General features: G+C 48.8%; 1 protein-coding gene across 1 annotated transcript; it reads left to right on the top strand.

Annotated features, from left to right (window-relative positions):
- Nucleotides 1-220: 220 nt before the first annotated feature.
- On the top strand, nucleotides 221-25,886 carry Scamp2 (secretory carrier membrane protein 2). The gene is made up of 9 exons (XM_041647466.1): nucleotides 221-394; nucleotides 15,455-15,523; nucleotides 15,937-16,035; nucleotides 17,793-17,910; nucleotides 19,101-19,229; nucleotides 19,808-19,967; nucleotides 21,298-21,399; nucleotides 24,233-24,353; nucleotides 24,578-25,886. The coding sequence occupies exons 1-9, from the start codon at nucleotides 338-340 to the stop codon at nucleotides 24,710-24,712; spliced, it is 990 nt and encodes a 329-aa protein (XP_041503400.1). The 5' UTR covers nucleotides 221-337; the 3' UTR covers nucleotides 24,713-25,886.
- Nucleotides 25,887-26,625: the final 739 nt, after the last annotated feature.

Here is a 26,625-nt window from a genome sequence, read left to right as displayed (position 1 = left end):
AGGAGGAGGAAGTGAATTGAAGGACTAGGAATGTAGCTCAGGGCTACAGCGCTTGACTTATCATCCGTGAGGCGCTGGGATCTACCTCCCGCACCTTGGCAGAAAAAAAATAATTAGATGGAAACAGAACGCTTATCCATCGCTTTCCAGTGGGCTGGGCAGGGGGCGGAGCGGACCTCTGTGACGACACAGGACCACGCCCCCGCAGAGAGCCCTACGCCTGCGCCAGAACGGCTGCCTCGCTCCCGGAAGTGGAGGGTCTACACTGAGTGCTGCTGGGTCTGAGTGCTCTAAGGCAGTAGCGCTCGCGGAGATCGCCCGCCGGCCCCCGATCACCATGTCGGCCTTCGACACTAACCCCTTCGCGGACCCAGTGGATGTAAACCCCTTCCAGGTAGAACCCCCAACTTGCTTTAGGGCCAAAGGCCGCGGCCTGGGCCTCTTTCGCCAGAGCCGGGAGACGTGGCGTAGGAGGGACGGATGGCCTGCCCAATGGGAGAATGGAATATGAAGCCGGGCCTATCATAGTTTGTATGGAGGCGGGAGTTTGCAACAGGTGGAACTGCGGCAAGGGGGCGGGGCGCTGCAGCAAGGAAAGAAGTGGGCTCTTACTGCACCCCGGGATGTAGCCGCTCTGACTGGACACTGATGGAGAAAGGCCAGCAGGCACGGTCTTATCCTTAGGGAGGTGTCCTAGAGACAGGAAGGGAAGCAGAGTGTGGCTGTGATATTTCTACAGTCTTGGGAATCCACCTGTCTTGAGTCATCGTAGGAGAAAGGGTCACTGAAACATAATGAGGAAGTAGAAGTCTAGTGGGGTGGAGATAACCCAACGCCCCAGCAGCAGCAGCACTAGAGAAGCAAGTGTCTAAAGTACAGGAGAGTCCCCGGTGTTTACAAGGAAAGAAAACCGAGGGAGGGTAGAGAGCCCAAGCCAGAAAGTGGTCTCGGTCAAAAATTCTACATGTTGACCAAGGGCTTTGTTTGGAGTGAGTTTGGGCCACTAAGAGAGGGTTGCAGGGTGGGGTGGGGTGGGGTGTTGGTGAAGGACCTTGGAGCACAAGGTACACTAGTTTGGCAAATCTGCAAGGGTGGTTGCTGGCTTGACCTTTGGAACATTCAAGAATACAACAGTTTTCGGACTTAAAGCCAAACTTTTGAGTGGAGAACACAGGGATGCCACCTTGTCTTTGCTGAAGGACGGGAGCTCTCGTCAGCAGCAACGGGGCCCTTTGTGCTTCTTCTTTCATGTCCGCCCGAAACCAGTTTGAGGGAAGGGTGCTTGTGCTGACTGGTGATTTCCGAGCCCACTGTTTCTCCTGTGTCAGTAGGCTCACAGCCTCATCCTGCTGCTATTTTATTTTGGTCATCTGCAACTTCAAAGTTTCCTGCAGGTGCTGGAGAAGTCGTTTGAGCTTCCCCACCATGGATCCTTCCAAAGGTGGAAAAGAAAAGGCAGAGGTGCCCTGGATAGATAGTCATGCAGTCAGGAGAATAGAATTTATTGTTGTTTTGAAGTTTTGCAGTGATGGGGATTGAACCACGACTTTGCACATACTAGGCAAATCCTCTACCACTGAGCATAATGGGTAGCACTGAGCTTCATCCCTGGCCCTTTATGTATCACAGACTGGCTCTGAACTTGCTATGTGTACACGCTGGTCCTGAACTTGGAGTTCTTCCTCTGCCTTCCAAGTAGAGCCATAACTAGCTTGTGCCACCACACCCAGCCAGGCTGAGAGTGGAAATTTTTTGCTTCTTTCTCAAGGTGACCTAGCTGATAGGAACTCACAGGCAGATTTTGGTAGTTCATTCCTTGTTCCACTGGGGAATTTAGAGTATTCCTCTTTTAGCTTAATGTTTCTTATTTAAGGCAAGCAGTAGCCTCTATTAATGAGTAGGGAAAGGATGTTTGCAGTTTTCCTGCTAATGTTTTGTGTGAACTCCGTTGATTTCATGATGAATGGCTCTGTAACACTAGAGTCTGGGTTATATATAGCAAGGATCTACTAGCCTTTTGGAGAATGTGGTATGCAATGATGTTTCTTTGTTCAGTTTTCTTCTGTCAGAATAATAAATTTTCTGCTGCTATCAGGGGCAGTCAGCTGTCCAACACTGCAGCAGGATCTTCTCCAGGGCCAGCACTGGGCAGGATTCTTCGGCATCTCTGGTGGAAATGATTGGGCAAAGCGTGATAGTAATTTTAGAAGTGACAGAAAGTAACTTCTGCATTGCATTCAAATAAGAGTTTTTCCAGGCAGCCTCAGGATATGGTGGGGCAGGAAGCAGCTGTTGGCCAGCAAATCAGCAACATCTGGAGGGGAATCCTGTGGGAAGAAAAGAGCCTGGCTAACTGATATGCTCCCCCTCATTCTGGAATGACTTTCCACTCTTGGCACGAAGCTGTGTGAGGCGAAGCAAGCAGCCTTGCATCTGATGCCTGGAGCTGCTTCTGCTCAGAACTTAGGATGGTGTACGCCACTTCCCTATTGCCAGGGCTAGGGCACTGGGAGGGTGTAGTCCTTGGATAGCTAGGTGTGAACCCAGTTTCATTTGCTCAGGGTGTTGGCTCATAGCTCAGGAACATGCAGGTGGAGAGGTGACAGACTCAGATTGTCACTCCTAGTCAGTCTGGAGAACAGACTTTTTTTGTCATACCATATAATGGTGGACTGCAAAAATATACTTACTATTTGGAGTCTGTGGCTGACAGGGGACCGTAAATGTTCTTAGACATCGATTCTAAGATCTCAGCTTTACAGAAGCCAAGACTCCAGTGAGGCTGGGACGTGCTAGAGCCAACAGTGTGCCAGAATTAGCATTACAGGAGAATCTAGACCTGGGTCTCACTGCCCGTGGGGTGCAGTTTTAAAGACTTTCGAATCTGATACATTTTTGTCTTGGGGTTATTTGAGATCAGCTAAGGTAAGGCTGTGGTATTGTCACGCTTGTCACCTTTTTACTTTTCTTTCTTTAGACAGAGTCTCACTATGTAGCCCTGGCTGGCCTGGCTATTGCAGTAATCTTGCCTCTGTCTCCCAAGTGTTGGGATGAACAGGTACGGGCCACCTTGCCAGAGAGCAGCCTTGTCTTTCCTGAAACGAGAATGCTGGTAATGGTCATCAATTGGCACTTTTAAAAATGTTTAACATTGCCTGGCAGTGGTGGCTCACGCCTTTATTCCCACCCAGCACTCGGGAGGCAAAGGCAGGTGGATCTTTGTGAGCTTGAGCCCAGCTTGGTCTATAGAGCGAGTTCCAGAACAGCTAGGGCTACACAGAGAAACCCTGTCTCAAAATCCCCCACCCCCAAAAGTTTTACATTTGTTGTACATGTTCATGCTGTGTTGCAGGATAGAGGTCAGGAGTGAGTCCTTTGCTTCCACATGAGTCACAGGACTCAGACTCAGGTAGTTAGGCTTAGTGACGATCATCCTGCTGAGCTGTCTCGTCATCCTTTGTGTGAAGGGATGGCGGAGGACAGATTTTATTGATGTTTGGTTTTGTTGTTGCTGAGGATTAAACTCGGTCTTGAGCATGTGCTCCGCCTTGGGGCAGCCCCTTATAGATTTTGTGTGTGTGTGTGTGTGTGTGTGTGTGTGTGTGTGTGTGTTAGATAGGGTCTTCCTATGTAGCCCAGGCTGACTTGCAACTCACATGGTTCTTCCTGCTTCTACCTCCTAAGTGCTGGGATTAAAGGTTTTTGACTCCATACTTGACCCCTTCATATAAAGTTTTGTTTTGAGACAAGGTTTCTCTATGTAGCCCTGGCTGTCCTAGATAGCCATGGAAGTTAAACAGAGCAAAACCTTCTTTTTCTTTTTGAGACCATCTCTTACTGGTCTAGAACTTGGCTGGCCGGGCCAGTGAGCCCAGGAATCTGCCTGACTTGGTACTGCTCAGGACTGGGATTACAAATAGTAAATATGTGATGTGTGCTTGTGTTCATGTGAGCCATATACATGCTGGTGCCCAAGGGAGGAGGGCACAGAAGTAGGCACTAGATCCCCTGGAGCTAGAGTTAACAGGTAGTTGTGAGCCGTCTGATGTGGGTGCTAGGGACTGGAAGAACAGCCAGCACTCCTCACCACTCCAGCCCCTACTTCTGACTTTTTGTCTTTTAAAAATATGAGTTCTGGCTGAGAGTGTTACCATACCTTTAATCCTAGAATTGTGGAGGCAGAGGCAAGCAGTCTTTGTGAGTTTGAGGCCAGCCTGGTCTACAGAGTGAGTGTCAGACCAGCCAGAGATACTCAGTGAGACCCTCTTTCAAAAAAAGTTTTAAAACGGGAGTTGTGGGGCTGGAGAGATGGCTCAGTGGTTGAGAGTACTGACTGCTCTTCCAGAGGACCCTGGGTCAATACCCGGCTCACAGCTGTGTGGAACTTCAGTTCCAGAGGGCCCGGCATCCTCATGCAGGCAAAACACTGATGCATATTTGAAAAACAAAGTACCCAGCTCAGGTTTTTACACTTGCAAAGACATCCATTTACTGATAACTATCTCCCCAACCCTTTATCCAGGTTCTTTATGAAGCCCCTACTTCCTCCACCTCAAAGTGTAATCACAGGCTTCCATGAATCCTTTCCTTGCATATAGGTATAACTGAAATCATTAGAAAACTGCCCTGCCAAAAGGAGTTCTGAGTGGAAAGTGAAATCCCCGGAGTGTGGCAGAGGCTTACCAAACTCCTAGGAGGAAGCAGGAAGCTGCAAGGCAAGCCTAATGATTTCACAACCTCCGTCGGCGCACCCTGGTTCCTCTGTTAATTCTGGATTGTTGGGTCCCTGCACTGGAACAATTCTAGGCTGTCTGTTCACAGATGTTTCTCACCAGTCTTGTCAAGTGATGCAGAGGTGGAAAACTAAAAAGAGGCATCATTGTAATGTCTTTCCCCCCACCCCAGCAATCCACTTGAAATCAGACCACCCAAGCAAATGCCAGGGCTGCTTTCCTCCGAGCATTCTGTCAGATTACAGCCGAGGAGGCTGGCCTGGGAGGGTGTGTGGAAGGGGTGGTGTGTGGAACAGAGGCAGTCTTTCAGGGCTTGGAGCTGCCAGTTCACACAATCTCTCTTTTACACATTGCCTCCTTGCAGTTTAAAGATAATCTCAGTGCCGTGGTTGCTTTTCAGGGATGCAGGATATTTCTCTCCTGTGGGAAATGATGGCAGAAATGTGATTTGTGTGAACAGTTACAGGACACTAAGTCCATAGACATTAAGGCCTGTGCCACTTCCCAGAGAGGGTCCTCCAGCCTTTGGGAATTCTCAGAATCACAACTAGACCTGATATAATTTTTCCTCTTTCTTTCTTTCTTTCTTTCTCTCTCTCTCTCTCTCTCTCTCTTCTCTCCTCTCTCTCTTTTTCGTTCATTTCTTTCTCTTCTTTCTTGCTTGCTTCTTTTCCTTCCTTCTCTTGCTTTCTCTCTTTTCTTTTTTGAGTTAGGGGTCATATATCCCAGACTGGCCTCAGACTTGCTGTGGAACTGAGGCTGTCCTTGAATCTTCCTGCCTCCGTTTCCAGGTGCTGGGATTCCAGGTGTGCACCACTACTTACTGTAGAACAGGAGCATTGTCTTGAGAGATTTAAAAATGGGTCTGGAGCAGCGGCTCAGTGGTTAAGACCTGGCTGTTCCTCCTTGGTTTGATTCCCATCACCCGTGTTGACAACTCACATCTGTTTGCAACCTGAGCTCCAGGGAATCCAGCACCCTCTTCTGACCGCCAAAGGGATCATGCATGCACATGGTGCCCAGACTACATACAGGCAAAATACCTGTACACATGAAATAAAAAGAAATATTTAAAAAATTGTAAGGAAAAATTGAAAATGGCAAGTGTCTCACAGCTTAAGGCCAATTCCAGACAGGTTCCCAGGTGGAGGCATTCCCACCTTTATGCTTAGCACCTGGAGCTGGGGGGGGGGTGTTAGAACTGGGCTAGAGACTCGGATGAACTTGGCCCCTACACTTGTTAAATTTTCTCTGGAGTCACTCTGCATAGGATTATCATTCGTTCAGAGGATGGTAATATTTAACCAGAACAGACTCACTCAGAGAAGGGTGCTGTCCACATTGCAAGGCGTGCCCAGGGCCATCAGGTGCCCCCTTGAGTTGCTCACACCTTTACACGCACCAGAAGCCCTGCTGTTCCACCTGCTGGTGCCAGAGAGCAAGGTGAATGAGTGCGCAGTCTGTGGTTGGCAAAGCTGAGAGCTAATGCGTATGGACAAGGACAGTATTCTGTGGGCAGGATGAGGACAGGGGAGTAAGTTGTGAGGGATCTCGGGAGGAAGAGCAGAGCCGTGTGCCAGAAAGGGGCTGGGGTGGAAGGCAGAAAGTCTGGCAAATGAGAAGATGCGGGATTTTGGATGAAGGGACAGCAAGAGCCAAAATTCAGTTCTTAAGATGTCACCTCTGTATTCTGTCACCCAGGGGACTGCTTCAGTCTCAGATCTTATTCTCTCTCTCTCTGACAATTGTATTGGAGTTAAAAAGAAATAACAGGGCAAATGAGCTGTAAACCATGGCAGCCACCAGCAAGAGGGACGCGGCGAAGAGGAAGACAGCCATGCCTTTTTAGTTAAACTGGTATGCTTATCAAGGCAGGTCGGCAAGCAGCCATGTGGTGAGAGCCCAAAGTGGGCTTAATGCATTAAGGCAGGAGGACAGCTTCTCCTGGGCAGCTGTCTGGAGCTGGCCCTGTGCTGTAAGACAACATGCTTACGTTCTGGCCAGCATTTGAAAGAAAGAGAGAGAAAAGAAGAAGGAAGTTAGGATTTTCTGCGTGAGGACTCAGAAAAGTGGGCAGATTAGACAGCTTCATGGCCATGGCTCCAAAGCAATTGTTCTTTGTATTCCTAGCTGGCCTGGATCTGAGTGTAGACCAGGTCATCTTAGAACGTATAGAAATTCACCTGCCTCCCAAGAGCTAATGCATGTGCCACCATGCCTGGCTTGTTTTTGTTTTCCCATAAGACAATGTCTCAATTTGACCAGTCTGGCCTGGACCTCAACTTAGAGCCAAAGACGAACCTGAACTTTGATCCTTCTGCCTCCACCTCCTGAGTACTGAGACTGCAGGCAATATGATCATGCCCAGTACCCGTCCACCACACACCGTACCTGATCTCTCTCTGAGCCCCTGGGGCTGTCTGCTGCTTCTGTGACACACACTTGCCTGGCTTGACTCTCTCCAGGATCTCTCTGATAACTTTGGCTTATCTCAGGCTATTTTTATTTCCTGTCTTCTCCATGTAGTATTTCTGAGTACTGTCTTGGACCTGATTCCACTCTCTGCCTCCGCTTCAGCAGCCTCAGAATAGCACCCTCACCCAAAGATCCTGGCTGTGTAGCTCGGTCCTCAGCTGACTCTCAGGCTCCGACACGCTTCCAGCTTCCATCCACACCTTTCTAGACATGCCAGCCAGATCTCTCCACAGATACTTCCAGTGTGGTCCAGAATCTGCACAGGGCCTCTCCTTTCCCACACAGCCTGAAAAAAGCAGTCTCCTGGCAGCCTTTCCATTTTAACCAGCTTTGAGTTCCTGAGCCTGTGATATCTCCTCCAGGTCTGTAGAGTCTCAGACTCCTCCATGCAGAACTGCTGCCCCCTAATTTAACCCATTCATGCCAGCAGTCATGATCTGACATTGCCCTTCCTGAACATTGCATGTCCCTCATGATGACCAGAATGCTCAGACTCCTGTGACTGTGTCCCCCTCCACTGAGGTCAAGTCCTAACTGCTCCAGTCTGGCCTTCCCCTTGTCAGGCTGGTTTCCTGATACTCCTGGCTGTTCTCTTTACACTCTTACCTCTAAGGCTCCATAACCTTCTTCCAGGCTGGGTGTGGTAGTACAAGCTCATAATTCAACACTTGGATGGTAGAGGCAAGAGAATCAGGAGACCAGGGTCACCCGCAAATTAGAAACAAAGAAAGAAAGAAAGAAAGAAAGAAAGAAAGAAAGAGAAAGACATTAATGAGTAAACAATACAAAACTGAAAATTGAGACAAATGTGGTGGCCCATACCTTTAACCCCACCCCAGTAATCAAAAGGCAGAGGCCGGTAAATCCTGTGATCTGGAGGCCAGCAGGGCTATACAGTGAGACCCTGTCTCTAAAAAAGAAAACTAGCCAAGCAAAATACCTGAGTACAGCCTTCTCACTTGCAGAACATAAGCACACTCTATTTATTTGTTTGTTTGTTTGTTTATTTATTTATTTATTGTTTTTCGAGACAGGGTTTCTCTGTGGTGGCTTTGGAGCCTGTCCTGGAACTAGCTCTGTAGACCAGGCTGGCCTCAAACTCACAGAGATCCGCCTGCCTCTGCCTCCCGAGTGCTGGGATTAAAGGCGTGCACCACCATCGCTCATTTTAAAGCGTAGGTGATCTGATACCAGTTAAGGAGCGACTCCGGTCTTGACGCTCCCAGCTCCCGCGTGACACTGCTGCCTTTACTCTCACATGGGCTCCGTGTGATCAGGTTTGATGCTCTGCACGGCTTCTTCCAGGGCCATGGACAAGGCTTTCTCTTGGTGGCCCCGCCACAGCATTTCATGAATTGGTTTGTGTAGGGAATGGGCAGGAAGTGGGGGGAGAAGGCAAGTAGCATAAGTTAAGAAGACCGTGCCCATAGGAGGGGTCTCAGGGCCAAGAAGTTCCTGTGTCCTTCTCGAGTCCACTCTGGACATCACTACCAGTGGCAGGGAACATGACCCAGGGTTGCCTTGCCCTTCAGATAGGTTCTCAAATGCTTGCTCCCCCCACACCTTCTTTGAGACAGGATCTTGTTACCATCATATAGCCAAAGCTGGCCTCAGATTCAAGGCAGATCTCCCTGCTTCAATCTCCCAAGTGCTGGGATTACAGGCATGTGACATCATGGGGGCCTGTGTATTTGTTTACTTTTTGAGACTGGGTCTCACTGTGATAAACCAGGCTGTCCTCAAATTTGTAGAGCTCCATCTGGGATTAATGGTGTTCACCTTGAATTTCTGATCATTCTGCTTCCACTAGAGTTTATGCTGTGCTGAGATTACAGATGTATGCCATCCTACCCCGTGTATGCTGTGCTGAGATTACAGACGTATGTTGTAGTAGGAGCGGCGAGGTTGCGTCCCCTGGCACCCGGCCACCCACACGGCTAGCTTATGCCCAGAAATAATTACACAGAAACTGTATTCTTTTAAACACTGCCTGGCCCATTAGTTTCAGCCTCTTAACCCATTTCTAATAATCTATGTAGCACCACGAGGTGTGCTTACCAGGAAAGATCTTAACCTGCATCTGTCTGGAGTGGGAGAACAATGGCGACTCCCTGACTCAGCTTCTTTCTCCCAGCATTCTGTTCTGTTTACTCCGCCTACCTAATTTTATGTCCTATTAAAGGGCCAAGGCAGTCTCTTTATTTAACCAATGAAATTAACACAAAACAGAAGACTCTTCCCCCATCAGACATATGCCATCCTGCCCTGTGTATGCTGTGCTGAAGATCAGACCAAGGGCTTCATACTTGCTAAGCAAGCATTCTACCAAAATGAGCTACATCCCAATTATTTTTTCAACATGTCCCTCCTCTAGCCCTTGTATTTTGAGGTCAAAGTGTCATTATCACATTTTATGAACTTTGGGAGACAGAAAAGAGACCACCATACTTCCCACAGTCTTGTTGCATTATGTTTTGTGTGTTTTCCTGCCGGCCTAACGAAACTAACTTGACCAAACTAATTTGACACTTACAGAATGGAACCTTTTTGTATGACTTCAGGATATTTCGTTTTGTTCTTTTGTTTTGAGACGGGGTCTTGCTGTGTGGCCTAGACTGGCTTCACACCCACGATGTCCGTAGCCTCAGCTTGTAGTATTCCTCCTGCCAGCCTCATGATGCTGGGATTACAGGTATGCACTGCCCTGCCAGACCCGAGGGTTTAATGTGCTACTTTGGAGTCTGGAACAGTCTCACACCAGGAGCTTGGGTGCGGCATATAACGGGAAAGCAGGGAAGTCAGTGAGGCTCAGAGCTAATCGGGAAATAAGAAACACACAAAGAGATTTCCCTCCAAACCAGGAAGAGGGGCCTTGTAAGCCCCAGCCCAGCCACGCTTCTCCCAGGGCCCTCACACTCTACTGCAGTGGAAATGCTCCTTACCCGCCGCTGGCCTTGATCTTCTGGGCCTTTGCTTGCCTCCCTCCTTTCTTTTGGGAACCCCACTACTTTAGTTTCATTTCTGTTGTGATAAAAGACTCTGGCAAGGAGCAACTTAGGGGGGAATGGGGTTTATTTCGACTTAGAATTCCATTACAGTCCAACATTATGGGGAAGTTAACACAGGAACTTCAAACAGAGGCTTCAGGCCTGCGGTTAAGAACGAAGAGCATATAAGGCATAGATGCTCACTGCTTATGCTCAGCTTGATTTCTCTACTCTTACATAGTTCAGGGGTTCCCTGGCTGCCCAGGGAATGGAGCCACCTACAGTGGTTTGGGGCTTCCCATATCCATTAACTTAAGATAACCTTCCCGCAGACAAACCCACAAACCAACCCAGTGTGGAGAGTCTCTAATTGAGAGACTCCCCAGATGATTATAAAGTTGAAGCAAGTTCACAGTTAAAGCTAACTGTCCCACCCACCTTCCTCCCAACCCTTCCCTGTCGATCACTCTGTACCTCACCCCAGTATACTCTTGGCATGTGTCTACTTGTCTCAGTTACCAGTCCGCCAGACTGTGAACTCACACTGTAGCTGTCCACTGAATGTAAAGAACTAACTTTAGCTTTGCTCCCTCTTATCAGTAAAAGTGCTGTTCCAGTCTGAGCAGCTGGGGGCTTGAGGTTACATCTTCCGTGTAGGTGTGCTTGGACCTCGCCATTCTTCTAAATAACTGCTTACCCCTTTAAGAGCCAACTGGTGCTTGGTGAGTGGGAAAAGTTGACGCTGGTAATGTCATTTCTGTGACTTGGAGTGAAAGCTCATGGTCCTCCTCGGGCTCGTCAGTGTGACCCTTACATGAGAAGGCTCTACCTGTGACTTACTGAAGATGTGCCCCAACATCCAGCTCTTTGAAGTTTAGGAAGGAAGCCCTTGCTCATGCCTTTTGGGAACAGGGGTCGTTTACTTTAGCCACATAGTAATTGATAATCTTCTGTTTGTCCTGCAGCATTGCTGTCTCAGGCTTACTGTCCTATCGCTAGAGTCAGACCTGGATCCGGAGTCACACTCAGACATAATGTACATGGTGTTTGCCTGTGTGTAGGCCTGTGTACCATGTGTATGAGGCCTGAGGAGGTCAAAGAGGGCATCAAATTCCCTGGAACTGGAGTTACAGGTGGCTGTGAGCTACCATGTCAGTGCTGGGAATTGAATGTGGGTTCTCTGGAAGAGCATCAAGTGCTCCTAACCTCCCAGCCATCTCCAGTCTCCTGCCCCAGGGATCTTGAGCTACCAGCCCCACACTGAGCTGTCCCGTCTATGTCTCTCATATGGCTGTGGTGGAGGTTATATGAGGAAATCTGTGGTTGTCTTTTTCAGTAGAGCCATAAACACAAAAGATGACCAGAGTATCTATATCAAGTCTTTACAGAATGAAATATAATGAATATTTCCTTCTTTCTTTCTTTCTTTCTTTCTTTCTTTCTTTTTTTTTTGGTTTTTCGAGACAGGGTTTCTCTGTGGTTTTGGACCCTGTCCTGGAACTAGCTCTTGTAGACCAGGCTGGTCTCGAACTCACAGAGATCCGCCTGCCTCTGCCTCCTGAGTGCTGGGATTAAAGGCGTGCGCCACCATCGCCCGGCTTTTTTTTTTTTTGTTTTTTGAGACAGGGTTTCTTTGTGTATCTTTGGCTGTCCTGGAACTCACTCTGTGGACCAGGCTGGCCTTGAACTCACAGAGATCTGCCTGCCTCTGCCTCCCGAGTGCTAGGGTTAAAGGTGTGCACCCCCACCACCTGGCTCCTCTTTCTTCCTTTTACCTGCATATCTGCATGTGTGGAGGTCAGAGGACAACTTGTAGAGAGTTCATTCTCTCCACCATGTAGGTTTCGAGGATTAAACTCAAAGTGACAATCGCCTTTACCCACTGAGCCATCTCGTCAGCCCATCAATACATTATAGAAACAAAGGAGAGAAGCTGAGTCACTGCCCAGCTAGGTGTGGTTGCACATACCTGTAATCCCAGCTCTGGAGAGGCCATAGCAGAAGGTTCGAGTTCGCTGCCAGTCTGGTAAACAATACTGAGTTTCAGGACAGCCTGAGCTGCAACAGAGACTCTTGTGTCGGGGTGGAGTTAAGGGATCTGTAGATAGTGAATTCTGTAAGGCAATATGGAGTAAGTTTCTCAAAAATAAATAGCAAATAACTTCCTAGTGATGTGACACATTGATCGGTTCTGGGTGAATAGAATTCACAGTAATGTCATTACGTGATGAGCCTGGCACATAGTAGACATTTAGGAAATGTCACCTTCCCTTAGTCCTCACCCCCTCCCTGTCCTCATCTAACCTCAGCTTCTCTCAGGGACAGCTCAGGTTTCCTTAGGGGAGAAGTCCCCATATGTCACAGTGTTAGTCTCATCTGGTCCCAGGCAAGAGGCCTCTGTTGTCTTGCAGGTTCCCTGGCATGAGGCAGCGCTTGGGAACAAAGACACACTACAGTGTGGCTCACAGGCCCCTCAGCAAACCCCAGGGAGCCTGAAGGATGGGCCAGACCCAGAGGCCCCAGCTGCAGAGCACTCCCAGCTCACTAGTTAGGGTGAGCCTGGTTAGGGCCCCAGGGCCATACCTTGAGGACATTAGAGAAAGGGGAGGGGGAGACTCTGTGGACAGGGTAGTCCCATCCATCTCATCACCACCCTAAAGAATCTGCTACCTGACTGTCCTGTGATAGAAATGGAACCTTGCCTTGAGCTTCAAGCTGCCTATCAAACATTCACACTTTAGCCAGGTGTGTATGCGCCAGCTCCTGAAACTGCTACCTGAGCTGCCCCTTGGTTCCTGTGTCCTGTTGTGACAGACTGTACTAGCCAGTTCCTTGACTGGGGTCTGATTTCAGTGACTTGGGCTTGCTTGCACTGGTATGTATCTTCTGGCTTTGCAAGCAGGGTAGACCCTAGCCAGAGCCTCCCACAGGCCGACTGATCCTGAGAGAAGACGGCTAGTAGGAATAACCTCAGGACCAGTCCCCGTGGCCTTTAGTGACCACTAGAGCCTCACTTTGTCACACTGAGTTGCAGGAGTCACCAAAGCAGAGGTGTGTGTCCAACAGACAGGATGCAGTCTGGTGGAGGATGTTGAAAGGAGGTACAGGGTCCCTAAGATGAGCTGTGATTCCAGTGATTCCAGCTGGTGCTCCACTCAGGGTGTGGCACTGGGGTGCTCAGGCACAGCTTTATCCTAGGCGCTGCTGGTCCCCGTGGGAAGATAGATCTCCTGTATAGAAAAGCCAGAGGCCATTCTTGGTGCTGACACTTAGCTCCATTAAGTTTCAAAATAGGAAGCTCCTGCCAATTCACCATGACCAGTGTCTTCCACACCTGTGAGCTGAGGGGCGTGCTCTCAGTGTCTATGACACCGTCACAGTATTTAAGAATTGGGTCTATAGAGCGAAGTGTGATGCTACACACCTGTAATCCCAGCATTTGGGAGGTGGGCTCATGAGGATCTGAGGATCAGAAGAGCAAGGCCATCCTGGTCTTTACGTGTTGGGTAAAGTTTTACTCTTCTGACTTTTTGGATTTTTTTTTTTTTTTTTTTTTTTTTTTTTTTTTACTTTTGGGGGAGCCCACCACCCAGCTCCCAAATAAATCACACACAGAGGCTTATTCTTAGTTATAAATGCCTGGCCTTAGCTTGCCTGGTTTATTGCCAGCTTTTCTTAACATAAATTATCCCGGGGCTTTTATCTTTCTCTATTCCTGTTTAACTTTTCTTTCTTACTTACTCAGTGTCTGGTTGTTTAGCTGCAGGGCTGGGGGGGGGGGGGGGGGCTGGCCCCTGAAGTCCTCCTTCCCAGTTCTCTTTTTTTCCCCCAAATTTCTCATTTTTTTCTCTCTGTCTGCCAGCCCTGCCTATTCCTCTCTCCTGCCTCGCCATTGGCTGTTCAGCTCTTTATAGATCATCGGGTGTTTTAGATAGACACAGTAAAACAGCTTCACAGAGTTAAACAAATGAAACATAAACAAAAGTAACACACCTTAAAATAATATTCCCCAACATTTACAATTTGAGGCTGACCTGAGTATATGAAACTCTTGTCTTCTAAAACAAAACAAGTGCAGGTCTGAGAACGAACTCCAGCCAGTGACACTCTCTCCTGCGTTCCTCCCAGAGTTCCTGCAGGCTGTGGAGCAAGACCTGAACCCCATACTCGTGAGCAGGATTGATGAATACAAACTGTCTTGCCACCTAAGCAAAGAGGAGGGTGGGAGCAAGACTGGAAACACAGGCAGTCTGTATTCTGCTGCTGATTTCCATTTCTGGTTTGTTTGTTTTTTTTTTTTTTTTTTTTTTTTTTTGAGTATTGTGCTGATCTCCTGATCTCTCATTCTATAGCCCTGCTGGTGTGTAGGTAAGCCCAGGCTGGCCTAGAGCTCTCTGGATCCTAATTCTCCTGCCTCGGCCTCCAGAGTGCTGAGATCACAGACATACTGCCATACTGAACTATAAGGAATTTTGTTTTCTTCTTTCTTTCTTTCTTTTTTTTTTTTTTTAAGAATGAGAAAGAAAAGGAAACACTTTCCAGGCCTTTTCATCTGAGATCTTCTCCCTCCTCGCAAGTGTGCCTGATTAACAGTCACTGCTGGCAGCCAGCAGCATGTTTCCGTCCCAGAACCTTCAGCTCATCTCTAAAAAGCAAGAGGAATAAAATGCTCTCTGTAGACTAAGAAATAACAGGGTAAAGTATTTAGTTCGGTGGTTGAGTTCTCTTGCCTCACAAGCACAAGGCCCTGGGTTCCATCTCCAGCGCCAGAAAAAAGAACAACAAAAATAAATAAATAAAAGGGCTAGAGAGATGGCTCAACAGTTAAGAGCACTGGCTGCTCTTCCAGAGAACCCGGGCTCAGTTCCCAGCACCCACAGGGCAGCTCACAACTGTCTGTAACTCCATTTCTAGGGGATCCAACTACCTCAAACCAGTATACATAAAATAAAATTAATTTAAATGAATAAGTAAATAAAACAGTACAGGAAGGTCTCTACTGCCACCAACCACATTACCCCCTCCCCACCAAAGTGAAGAAAGTACCAGGGTTAAATATTGTGACCCCTTCTGGATCTGGGCACTGAGAACACCTACGTGGGGCCGACTGTTTCCAGAAAGGTAAAGAATTCAGATGAAGAGACTTGGTTGCAGAGCAGACCAGAACCTTGGATACTTGGGACTTGGGATTGCCTGCTAGCCTCTGGTCAGGGGTGTTTCCTCCTATCAATAACTAATGCCTCTTTCTCTCCTTCCCAGGATCCCTCTGTGACCCAGCTGACCAATGCCCCCCAGGGTGGCCTTGCTGAATTTAATCCCTTCTCGGAGGTTGGTGACTATGTCCTTTCTCTGAGTTGTGCTGTCTTCTGGGAGGTAGTGGCATGTGTGCTAGTGGGAGGTGCCAAGGCGTCTGGGGCAAGGAACATGGCAGAAAAAGAACAGCTCTGGAGAAGTTAACATCCTCAAAGGGACAGTCCAGATGAGGACTTGGGGTAAGGTAAGAATGGAGACGTCACTGAAAGTCACTGAAGTTCTCCTGTCAGTCTGTGACAGGGCTATGCTGGAAAGCCTTGTATCTAGCAAGGCCAAGAGTATGGGTTAGGGGGTATGGGTTAGAGGTCATTGTTCTCTAAGCCTAAGCCTTGTTGGCCAAAAACCTGCAGGAGAGAGCCCAGATCAGGTCCCTCACTGTGGTTTGCCACTAGTAGAATCCACTCATTCCCCTCCTTTGCCCCACACAGACAAATGCAGCAACAACGGTTCCTGTCTCACAACATCCTGGGCCCTCGCAGCCAGCAGTTCTCCAGCCCTCAGTGGAGCCTGCACAGCCAACACCCCAGGTACAGGTTGAGAGTTCTTTGGCTTCTCCTGTGCAAGTGGGAATCACCCAGGTCCATAGTTGAACCCGTAGGGTTGGGGGCAGCAAAGGACCTTTGTCCCTGAGGTGGCTTGTGAATTTCTTTGGAACCAACCTATGGCGTCACTCTTCCACTCCCACCTCTGAAGTAAGCACTACTCACTGGGCTAGCATCTTTGGTGTCTTCAGAGAGCATTTGCCCTGCTGTGTCACTTCAGGTCCTTCTTAGGTCCCAGAATCTCTTTATTTTTTTGTTTGTGATACTGGGAATCGAATCAGGGTCCTTACAATAGCTCTGTCACCAAACTACAACCCTCGCCCCTCTCTTTTTCAATCTCGTTTATTCCTGCCTTCCATCCTGTTTGCCTTTGTCTTGTCACTGGGTCTGCTGAACCTTGTCTGCTTGTGCCTGATGCTGGCCTCAGTCACCTCCCCACCCTCAACCCCACCCCGGGCTTCTCACTGCCCTGGTGAGCATGGCCCACAGTGGAGTTGTGTATTGCAGCTCCTGCTTAGGCAGGCCAGCAAGTTTCTGCCTGCCCGATTCCTGGCAGCGGGTGAGCCCTCAGAGAGGCAGATGCTACTAGGAGGAGATAGTATTCCCAGGGACAGCTACATGCGAAAGCTTCCAAAGGTAGGCCTAGCGTAGATGAGCGAGAGGGTGGGCTGGGCACCTGGAGCCTTCAGGCTGGCTCCTAGAACCCTGTGGAGTGAGACAATCCCTACTTGCAGGGTCAATTTATGTTCATGGGGTGATGCAGTAGGGGTGCAGAGACCCTGCCTCTGTTCCAGTGACGGCACAGGGAGATGAGCCTAGAACCCTCACTGTGACACTGTACAGTCAGTGCTAATCCCAGTGTCCAGAGGCAGCCTTCACTCTCTGGAGAACTGCTTTGGTGAAATGTGTACACATATGCCTGATTGTCATCCTGTGAGATGGCCAGTGGACTGGCTGCTCCGGAGGACCACCGTCTCATTCTCCAGGAGGACGATGGGGCCAAACAGTGGTGGCAGCAGCAGGAGCAGGACCCTGGGCCCAGTTCTACTCAGCCTCACCTGAGCGTCCTTGAGCTGCCTCATTAGAAGGCTCTGCTCTGCCTGCAGAGGTGATAAAGCTTGGCCCCTGCCTGCCAAGAAAGTCAGGCAGAGAAGGGCCATAGTCATGGCCTGCCTCCAAGGCATGGCCAGACACTGTTCAGGTGGGCCTAGGAGGCAGCTCCTTGGGCAGAGTAGGGAGGAAGGTTGCCTTGGTGTAAATTCCTGGGGCTCTGGTGTCCGTGGCCTGCGTCACATCCTCCCTCTGCTTTCTGCTGGCAGCTTAGCATTGTTTCAACTTTGCACACTCGCTTTGGGTTCTTCCCTGTAGCTTCAGGTCTCTGGGTTTCTGGCTTCAGGTTGGGCTCTTGTGAAGTCTTTCCCCTTTGGTGTTACCCAAAGGACAATATAATTCAATTTAGCCTGGACTCCAGTATGGGGGACTAGACAAGCCATGGGGGAAGGGGAGGAAGTGGAGAGTCCTGGCAAGGACCAAGGAGTCAAGGTGGTATAAGGGTAGTGGGCGGTGGATCACCTAGGCATTTGCATGGTATTCCTTAGTACCGGAGACACTTTACTGGACAGGGCTGCCTCTGAGACCTCCTGCTAGCTCTTCCTGCCTGGGTAAAGTGCCTCTGCTGGCCTACCTGGGCTGACACTGTTCCTTCCTCATTTCTGGCTGTTCCCTGCTCGTGTCCTCTCTAGGCTGTTGCAGCTGCAGCCCAGGCAGGCCTGCTTCGGCAGCAGGAAGAATTAGACAGGAAAGCTGCTGAGCTGGAACGCAAGGAGCGAGAGTTGCAGAACACCGCGGCGAACTTACATGGTAAAGAAGACTGTTGGGGTCTAGCCTCCTCTACCTGGCAGTGTACTGAGCTATCTTCATGGGAGATCTTGCAAAGCTTTTGATTTTGGAAGCATATTGGTTTGGGGAGCTTAGCATAGTGGCAATATCTGTAGCCCTAGCACGTGGGAGGCGGAGGCAAGAGGGTCACTGCAAGTTCCAGGCAAGACAAGGCTCTAATATAGCAAGACTGCATCCAAAAAAAGGAAAGAAGGAAGAAAGGAAGGAAGGAAGGAAGGGAAGGGAAGGTGGGTGCTGGGTCTAGGCAGAAGTTAGGATACCAGCAGAATAGGCCTGACAGATATGGGCTATTTTTGCATTCCTTCCCAGCTCTGAAATTCTTTGATTCCCTGGGCCCAGAGTTCCATGTTGTTGTTAAAATTACTTCCCAGAAGGAGACATAAACAAGGTCCCAATGACAAAGTTCTCTCTGTGGAACCAATAGATTTATTGGGCTTCCTCCCAGAGCATAGGTGAGGGGTTACTTCCAGGGGTGTGGGTGTTCCTCCAACAGGCCACACCTGGAAAGCCTTACCCAGCAGGGATGAAGACTTCCCTGTAGCGGTGTAGATGGAGCCCCCTTCCTTATAGACTAGCCCCTCCCCGAAGACCGTGTGCGGTTAAAGCAGAATTGCAAACGACCTGTGGTAGGGAATGTCTGGATACTTAGATGAGGGTCTCCTGACCGGTCCCCCTCCATGAGGGGAGGTAAATGGTGCACAAGCCCAGCTGGGATAATGCTTTTGCTACAGGATGCAGCTGAATTCCCAAGATGGTGGTGGCTTGACTTGTATAGTCACCCTATACATGCTTATGATGACAACCCTGGTTGTTCTGCTTATGCGCTGGTCACTAATAAAAGTAGTTTAAAAGGCATGTGGTAGCTTGCCCTTTTAATCCCAGCATTCAAGAGGTAAAAGCAGGCAGATGCTTGCAGCATTAGGAAGGTTGAGAATCGCTGACTTAGGATATTTAGCTCTCTCTGATGTAGTCGGGCTTCATTGTCTTGGGTATTTCTCTTCCTCTTTGATCTCACGTCATGGTCCATGAAGCCCCCAAGACTCCTGAACTCTGCTTGTAGGGGCACTTCTGCAAGCTCTGCTTTGCCTATAAGCTGGGCCAGTGTGTGCTCTCCTCCATGCCACTGATGAGGCTGAATCCTTTTTACACAGTGAGAGACAACAACTGGCCGCCCCTGCCGTCGTGGTGCCCCGTCAAGCCTTGCTTCTATCAGGACTTCTCCACAGAGATCCCTGCTGACTACCAGCGGATATGCAAAATGCTTTACTATCTCTGGATGTGTGAGTTCCGGGGTGCACTGACATTGTCTTGAGATGTCTGTGTTTACTTTGGGCCTTGCTCCCTGGGGTCAAGACCTCTCACAGACTTTGTCCTTCCCAGTGTTTGGGCTGGCATGGGGAGGTTCTTTATGTCCTGTCTGGGAACCTGCTCAAGAGGGCCAGCTAGACTTCTTTGAAAGGGAGAAGGGACTATCCAGAGACTTCTGTGTTCCTGTAGAGCTCACCGCATTAAAAGGCCTCTAGATTGCAGCAGTGAGGAAAAATTCTGCACCTTCATTGTGGGCCTTTGAGAAAGAGTTATTTCCTTCCCCGAGGATGAGCCCTGGGTCTGCACCTTACCGCATCTATCCCTGAAACCTAGGTCTCACTGTCACCTCCTAAGAAAGCTTGGTCACTGGTGTGAGGTCCCAGAGAACCAGGATCTAAAAGCTAATCTTGCCTAAGTATAGACCGAAGTCCCTTCCTGTATTTGCAGCCTCCTTCACAGCAGGCCTTTCCTAGGGAGTGGTTTGCTCTGTGGGCAGCCAGGCCTCGGGCCACCTTGGGTCAAACCTCTTTTCTCTCCTTGCCCCTTTCAGTGCATTCAGTGACTCTGTTTTTAAACCTCCTCGCATGCCTGGCCTGGTTCACAAGTAACGCTGCTAATGGAACGGCCTTTGGCCTCTCCATCCTTTGGTTTGTGATCTTCACCCCCTGTGCCTTCCTTTGTTGGTACCGACCAATCTACAAGGCTTTCAGGTGAGTGGAGCTAGTACAAGAGATGCGGGTATGGCTGGCATCCCAGGAGCAGCCGATAGATCCAAGCTCTGGGTCTCATCACAGTCCTAGCTCAGAACAAAGTAGTGGGAAATTGCTTTCCTTTTCTCACTGAGTCAGAGCAGACAAATTAAAAGCTATTTACCTCAGCCTACCCTGTGAGTGAGGTTAGCTAGAGGCCTGTTCATGAATGAACACAGGCAAATGAGAGGGACTGGGAGCCTCCCTGCTGTGGTACTGTTCCTGGGCCGACTAACTGGCAGGCAGGGATTTAGTTGCTGTGAAGAGGGAGCACCTTCCTGAGACTTGAGGTGCTGCCCTTTGGATGTCAGATGCTGTGGCTCACCATTATGATCTGTTGCCAATATGTGAGCATAAATATATGTATAAATATATGTATCTCTAAGACACTCTAGGGATTTCCATGCTTGATGCTTTTAAGGCTGGGAGTCCTCCAAGTCTTGGGATGAAGAGCCGGAAGTATCAGCAAGGCAGATCCTGAATTTGCATAGTATTCTGATTCTCAAGGATGCAGTGGTCAAAGCCAAGGATATGGCTCAGTTGATGAGTGCTTGCCTAGGATGTGCAAAGCCTGGGTTCTATTACAGCCCCACATAAAACTAGGTTTAGTGGCATACTCCCAGCATTTGGGAGGTGTAGAAAAGAGGGTCAGAAGTTCAAGATTACATAGGAAATTAAGAGACCAGCCGGGGCTTCAGGAGACCCTTGTCTATACCTAAAACAAAACAGCACAGTGTGGGAGGTCCTTAATTCTTGAGGAGTCTTTGCAGCGTGCTTCTGAAGTCTACAGGGTGTGTGTGTGTGTGTGTGTGTGTGTGTGTGTGTGTGTGTGTGTTGGGGGCAGTTTAGTGCATTGAACTCACAGGCCTTAAAGACTGTATGAGTCAGTGTTTTGCCTGTGTGAATGTCTATGCACCATATGCATGCAGTGTCCTCAGAGGCCAGAAGGTGTTGGATCCCTTGAGACTGGAATTAAGAGACAGTGGTGAGGGACCATGTGGATCCCGGGAATCATAGGTCTTCTGGAAGAGCAACTAGTGCTCCAAACTGTTGAACCATCCCTCGAGCCCTAGGTTTATCTGTTTGTGGTTTTGGTATGTGTGTGTACATTCACATATACGTATGTGCCACAGTGCACATAAGTATGTCATAGGACAACTTGTGAGAGTTCTCTCCTTTCATCCTTTGGGTTCCAGGATTGAACATAGAGCATCAGGCTTGGTGGCAAATCCCTTTCCCCACGGATTCGTCTCACTGTCCTGCTTGTGATTTACTTCTTCTCTCTCCACAGGTCTGACAACTCTTTCAGCTTCTTCGTGTTCTTCTTTGTATTTTTTTGTCAAATAGGGATCTACTTCATCCAAATGATTGGCTTGCCTAACTTGGGGACCAGGTAAGATCTGAGGTATCATAGAGGATTCAACTTCCTTGCCATTTTCTGGCTCTTGGAGAGCCTGTTTTGACCATGGTGGAGAAAGAGTGGAGGGTATCCTATGATCTGCCTTGGTTCTCTGCTGTGTGACGAAACATCTCCTGGGAAGACGGAGCACACATCTACTTGCCCCAGATAGGGAATCCATGACAACAAAGTACCGATACCACCAAAGCCTAGCTTGGTGAACCAATAAGTTTTATTAGGGTTACTTACAAGGATATGGGTGAGGTATAGTGACTGGAGCAGAAACAACTCAGGCAGCTGCATTACCAAAGCCCACCCCAGCTTGGGCGACAGTCCATGAAGCTGGGAGTCTAGAGCACACTGCATAGCCTGCAGGCTGCTCCCCAGGCTGGAGAATGTCCTTTTAAGTGACTGTCTACATCATTCCCAGGTATCTGCTGTGGTCTCAGAGTCTTCTTTGCACCTTAGCTCCTTCAGCAAAGGAGGGCTCTCAGCTTTTATTGCTTACTCTAGCAGGGAGGGCCCTAGTGAATCTGGTCAGTTTCAGGAACTTCCTAAATCTGTTTTGAATTTTACCTTTCTGCTTGAGCTTCCAATAGGATAGAATGTCTCAATTTCTGAGGAAATTCCATACAACACCTTCTTTCCTGGTCATCTTTTTTTGTGACTCTAGGGATCAGACCCAGAAGAACCTTGTGCATGCTACTCAATCCTCTGTCTCTGAGCCATACGCCAGCTTCCCATTATCCTACAGTAGCTACCAGTCTTTCCTTGTTCTCTACATTCTATGGTGTGTAGATGAGTCTCACTCCAGCCTGGGATTTATTATATATAATATATCCCAGAGTGGTCTCAAATTCATGGTGATCCTCTTGCTTGCCTCCAGAGAGCTGAGATTTCAGGTACGAGCTACCATGCCAGTTAGGCTTAAATCTTTAGGGCTGTGTCCGGCACTGTATGGCAGCTTCTTACTTTTCTCCTGCAGCACGCTTCCAGGGACTGATGCAGCCAAAGTTACACCTTACCTCTCTTAAACTCACTGTGTTATCCCAAAATAACCATGAACTTCTGGTCATTATTCTGCCTCTAAGCTGTACCTGGTTTTTGTGTGTGTGTGTGTTTTGGTTTGGTTTTGGTTTCATTTTTTTCTGGTTTTGTTTCTTATGTAGCACTTAAAATGGAATCCAGGGCCTCGTGCATGCTAGGCAGGCCCTCTACCAGTAGAGCAACATCTTCAGCTCCCATCTTACTTCTTCTCTCAAGGCCTTGTGACTGCAGGAGATGGGGCCTGCCTCCTTGGAGAGGTATCTTGCCATTCTGGAACATGTAGCTGGTTTGAGTTTCCTGGCTAACTGCGTCTTAGCTCAGAATTAATTTCCAAAAGAAAAGCTGATGGCTGACGTTTTCCTTTCTACCCCAGTGCACAGGGAACATTGCAAAAATGTCAACTTGACATGAGGCTGAGAGCTTGAGCCTGGAAGGGTGGCACTATTTTGATCCCCTCCCTGCAGCAGTTAGGACGTCCAGAGTGTGAGGCAAGTGCTGGCCACACTAGCATTCTGAGCCTGTCTCTGCCTTTCCAGTGCTGGCTGGGATGATAAGCATAGGCTTTTTTATATGGGGTCTGAGGTTCTAAACTCAAGTCTTAATGCTTATGCTGTAAGCACTTTACCAACTGAGTTCTCCTATACAAGGCTGCTGATCTTGCTGCCTCTGCCTCCCAATTGCTAAGATTACAGGTATAAGCCACAGCACTCAGCTTTAATATACTACGTACCTTTGCCCACCCAACCATCTCACTGTCCCCTTTGGTTTTAGGACCCTTATTTAAAAGAAAAAAAAAGTAGACTGGGGCTGGAGAGATGGCTCAGTGGTTAGTAGCACTAACTGCTCTTCCAGAGGACCTGGCTAATTCCTAGCAGCCACGTGGCAGCTAACAACGGTCTGTAACTCCAGTTTTAGAGGATCTGACATCCTCACACAGACACAACAATGCACAGAAAAGATAAAAATAAGTAACTTTAAAAATCTCTCTATTCCCAGAGAACCTAGACAACAATGAGGGCCCTAAGGGAGACAGACATAGATCTAATCTACATGGGAAGTAGAAAAAGATAAGATCTCCTGAGTAAATTGGGAGCATGGGGACCTTGGGAGAGGGTTGAAGGGGAGGGGAGAGGCAGGGAAGGGAACAGAGAAAAATGTAGAGCTTAATAAAACTCAATAAAATTTAAAAAAACAGGTGTATCTGGACTCTGAAACCTATGGCATTGCTCTGTCTTCATGCTGTTCCCTCGCTGTTTTTATTACGGTGGCTATGTTGTAAGTTTTGAAGTCAGGCAGCATGAGAATAAGCCCTTTATAGCTAAGGACCCTGAGGCTGTGAGAATGACCTAACTACGAGAAGCAGAGTCCTGATGGGGGAAGCTGAGGTGACAAGGTAAACAGCTGGTCAGTGTCCTTGTCCCAGATTCCTCTGTGCAGAACCAGTGCCTTCTTCGTCCCCACCCTCAGTCTGCAGCACACATTGAGCCTTTGGTTGATCCTGACAAGGCAGTTGTCACATCTCCTTCCTAGACCTCACTGGGGCAGAAGATTTCCATGTGACTCCACCTCTGAGACTTCAGGAGAGGTCATGTTGGAGCAGTGTGGGCTCACACTATCAGCGCTCACATCCCAGTCACAGAGGAAGGTCACTGAACCACAAGGCTCCCTGTGCTGCAGGGAGATGCCCAGGTGGTGACCAAGACAGCCGTTTGGGAGAAGTGCTCCTCTTGGGGACTTCCAAGTCTCAGTTTTACCTCACCCCTGGTTTCTCCTTTCATAGTGGTTGGCTCGCAGCCCTGTCTACCCTGCAAGGTGGGCACTTACCTGTGTCCATCATCATGATGGTAGTGGCTGGCTTCTTTACCCTCTGTGCTGGGCTCTCACTTTTCCTCCTGCAGCGGGTAAGTAGGGTATGAGCCAACAGCAAACACAAATAAAAGGTATCTCTCCTGGGTGGACATCTAAATATTCCTTGTCCCTAAAGTCCTAAGGAACCCAACACCTTTGTCCAAGACTCGGGTGGGCAGTCAGGCAGGCAGGGTTAAACACTTGGGGGCCCCTTTGGGAGAATACCCTGACAGCTAGGATTGCTCTGGGCTCTTCTCACCCCAGCCTTGTTTCCTAGGTGCATGCCTTCTACCGCCGAACAGGAGCCAGCTTCCAGCAGGCTCAGGAAGAGTTTTCCCAGGGCATCTTCAGCAACAGAACCTTCCGCAGCGCTGCCTCATCTGCTGCCCGAGGAACCTTCCAGGGGAATTAGTCTTCCCCACTCTCCTTCCCTCACCCCAGCCTCTCTGTCACCTGCCTTCTGAGCTGCACTTTCCGTGGGTGCCTTACACAGTGGTTCTGCCCAGCACAGACCTGGCAGGGATTTTGTCTTGTCCCTGTTCCTTCCTCAGTAGTCAGCTTTCTCTTCCCCATAAGGGAAGGGGAGGAAGGGACAGGGACAAGGGAAAAGAAAAAATAACAAAGCTGTCTTCTCTTTTCTGACGGTGGATTTTGTCTGGAAGCAGTGGGACTGCTTCCCCTGGAAACAAATTCACTCATGTGCATGCGTGTTCATGCCCCCACACGGGATCATTGGCAACCCTGGGCTCACTGCACTAGGAATTTCCCAGACACCCTGGACTCTTCTTCCCTCTGCCGGCTTGACCTATATTGGGGCCTTCACAGTCTCACCTTTCGTGCTTAGGCTTCATAAGCCTGCCCAGGGCTCCACTTTAGGTGAGCTGTGGTCTGGGCAGGGGCACAGGTGCTCCTCAGATTGTCTCCAGGTGTTCCTCACAATAGTCGTGACCCTCTATGCTGTCCCATGGTGTAATAGCACCTTGTGCCCTCTGGGGGCCCTCACTAGCTCTTCTCAGACTTCTGAGTGGAGTTGCTTGGGACTTGGGAGGGACTGAAGACAGTCATTCAAGTTGTCCTACCCAGCCTCTGGCAGTCTTCTGAGAGGGTAGATGTCATCTGACCTGTTTGTTTTGGCTTCTGACCTCCTGAGGAACTCTGCCCCTCTGCCTTAGCCTTATTCCTGCCCCATTTTCAGCAATACTCACCTCTTACAACTCTTAGGGCTGCTGGAGGAAGTTAGCCCAGAACTATGTCCTGCAGGCAGGACTGCTGAGCCATCCTTCTGAGGGATCTCCACTTGTCCTGGGGACTCCACAGCTGTGTCACTACAGTGACACTTAGATCACTGTTGAAACCTGACCTTGTGTCAGTGATGCAGGAGTTCACCAAGATGGCCAGCCTCCTGCCTCTGGGAACTGGGGCCCTCCTGAGGCTACCCTCATACTGTCAGCCATTTATCCCTAGAGCCATTGAATGGTAATGACAGCCACCAGGGTTTTGTAAACTTTCTGGTATTTTCCTCCATGTACAAATGTATATGTCATGTCTCAATTTTTGTGCTTAAATAAAAATAAGATTTTCGGACAGCACTGTTTCTGATATCTCTGGTGGACTTGGGAGGGCTGTGGCTTACTGAAAGTTTGGGCTGAGGACCCACGAAGATAGGTGAGGTGACAATTTGAGATCCTTGGCAGCTGGACTGAGAGATTGTCAAGCCACTCAGCTCTGAGGAGGAACGCCCTCCAACACTGAAAGGCATGAGGGAGGACCTTGGCAATGGCAACTTGACTTCTTCCAAAGACATTTTTAAAAAATTATTTTTAGCCAGGCATGGTGGCACACATTTTAGTCCCAGCCACTGGGAAGGCAGAGGCAGGCAGATCTCTTGCATTCAAGGCCAACCTGTGAGTTACAGGACAGCCAGAGTTACACAGAGAAACGCTGTCTCAAAAACCAGTTTTTATTTTTTTATTTTTTTTAAATATTTATTTATTTATTATGTACACAATATTCTGTCTGTGTGTATACCTGCAGGCCAGAAGAGGGCACCAGACCCAATTATAGATGGTTGTGAGCCACCATGTGGTTGCTGGGAATTGAACTCAGGACCTTTGGAAGAGCAGGCAATGCTCTTAACCTCTGAGCCATCTCTCCAGTCCCTTATTTTTTTTTTTTATTTTATTTATTTATTATTCATACAATATTCTGTCTTTATGTCTGCAGGCCAGAAGAGGGCATCAGACCTCATTACAGATGGTTGTGAGCCACCATGTGGTTGCTGGGAATTGAACTCAGGACCTTTGGAATAGCAGGCAATACTCTTAA

The sequence above is a fragment of the Microtus oregoni genome, unplaced genomic scaffold (assembly GCF_018167655.1).
Source record: "Microtus oregoni isolate MIOR12 unplaced genomic scaffold, Mior012 000179F_ref0000403, whole genome shotgun sequence".
NCBI lineage: Eukaryota > Metazoa > Chordata > Mammalia > Rodentia > Cricetidae > Microtus > Microtus oregoni.
The sequence above is the reverse complement of the archived record's forward strand: the minus strand, read 5'-3'. Positions and strand labels throughout refer to the sequence as shown.

Coding starts and splice junctions, on each gene's coding strand:
- Scamp2 (XM_041647466.1), top strand. CDS start 338: ATGTCGGCCTTCGACACTAACCCCTTCGCGGACCCAGTGGATGTAAAC. Junction 17,911..19,100: donor CACCGCGGCGAACTTACATG/GTAAAGAAGACT, acceptor CTTTTTACACAG/TGAGAGACAACAACTGGCCG. Junction 19,230..19,807: donor GCTTTACTATCTCTGGATGT/GTGAGTTCCGGG, acceptor TGCCCCTTTCAG/TGCATTCAGTGACTCTGTTT.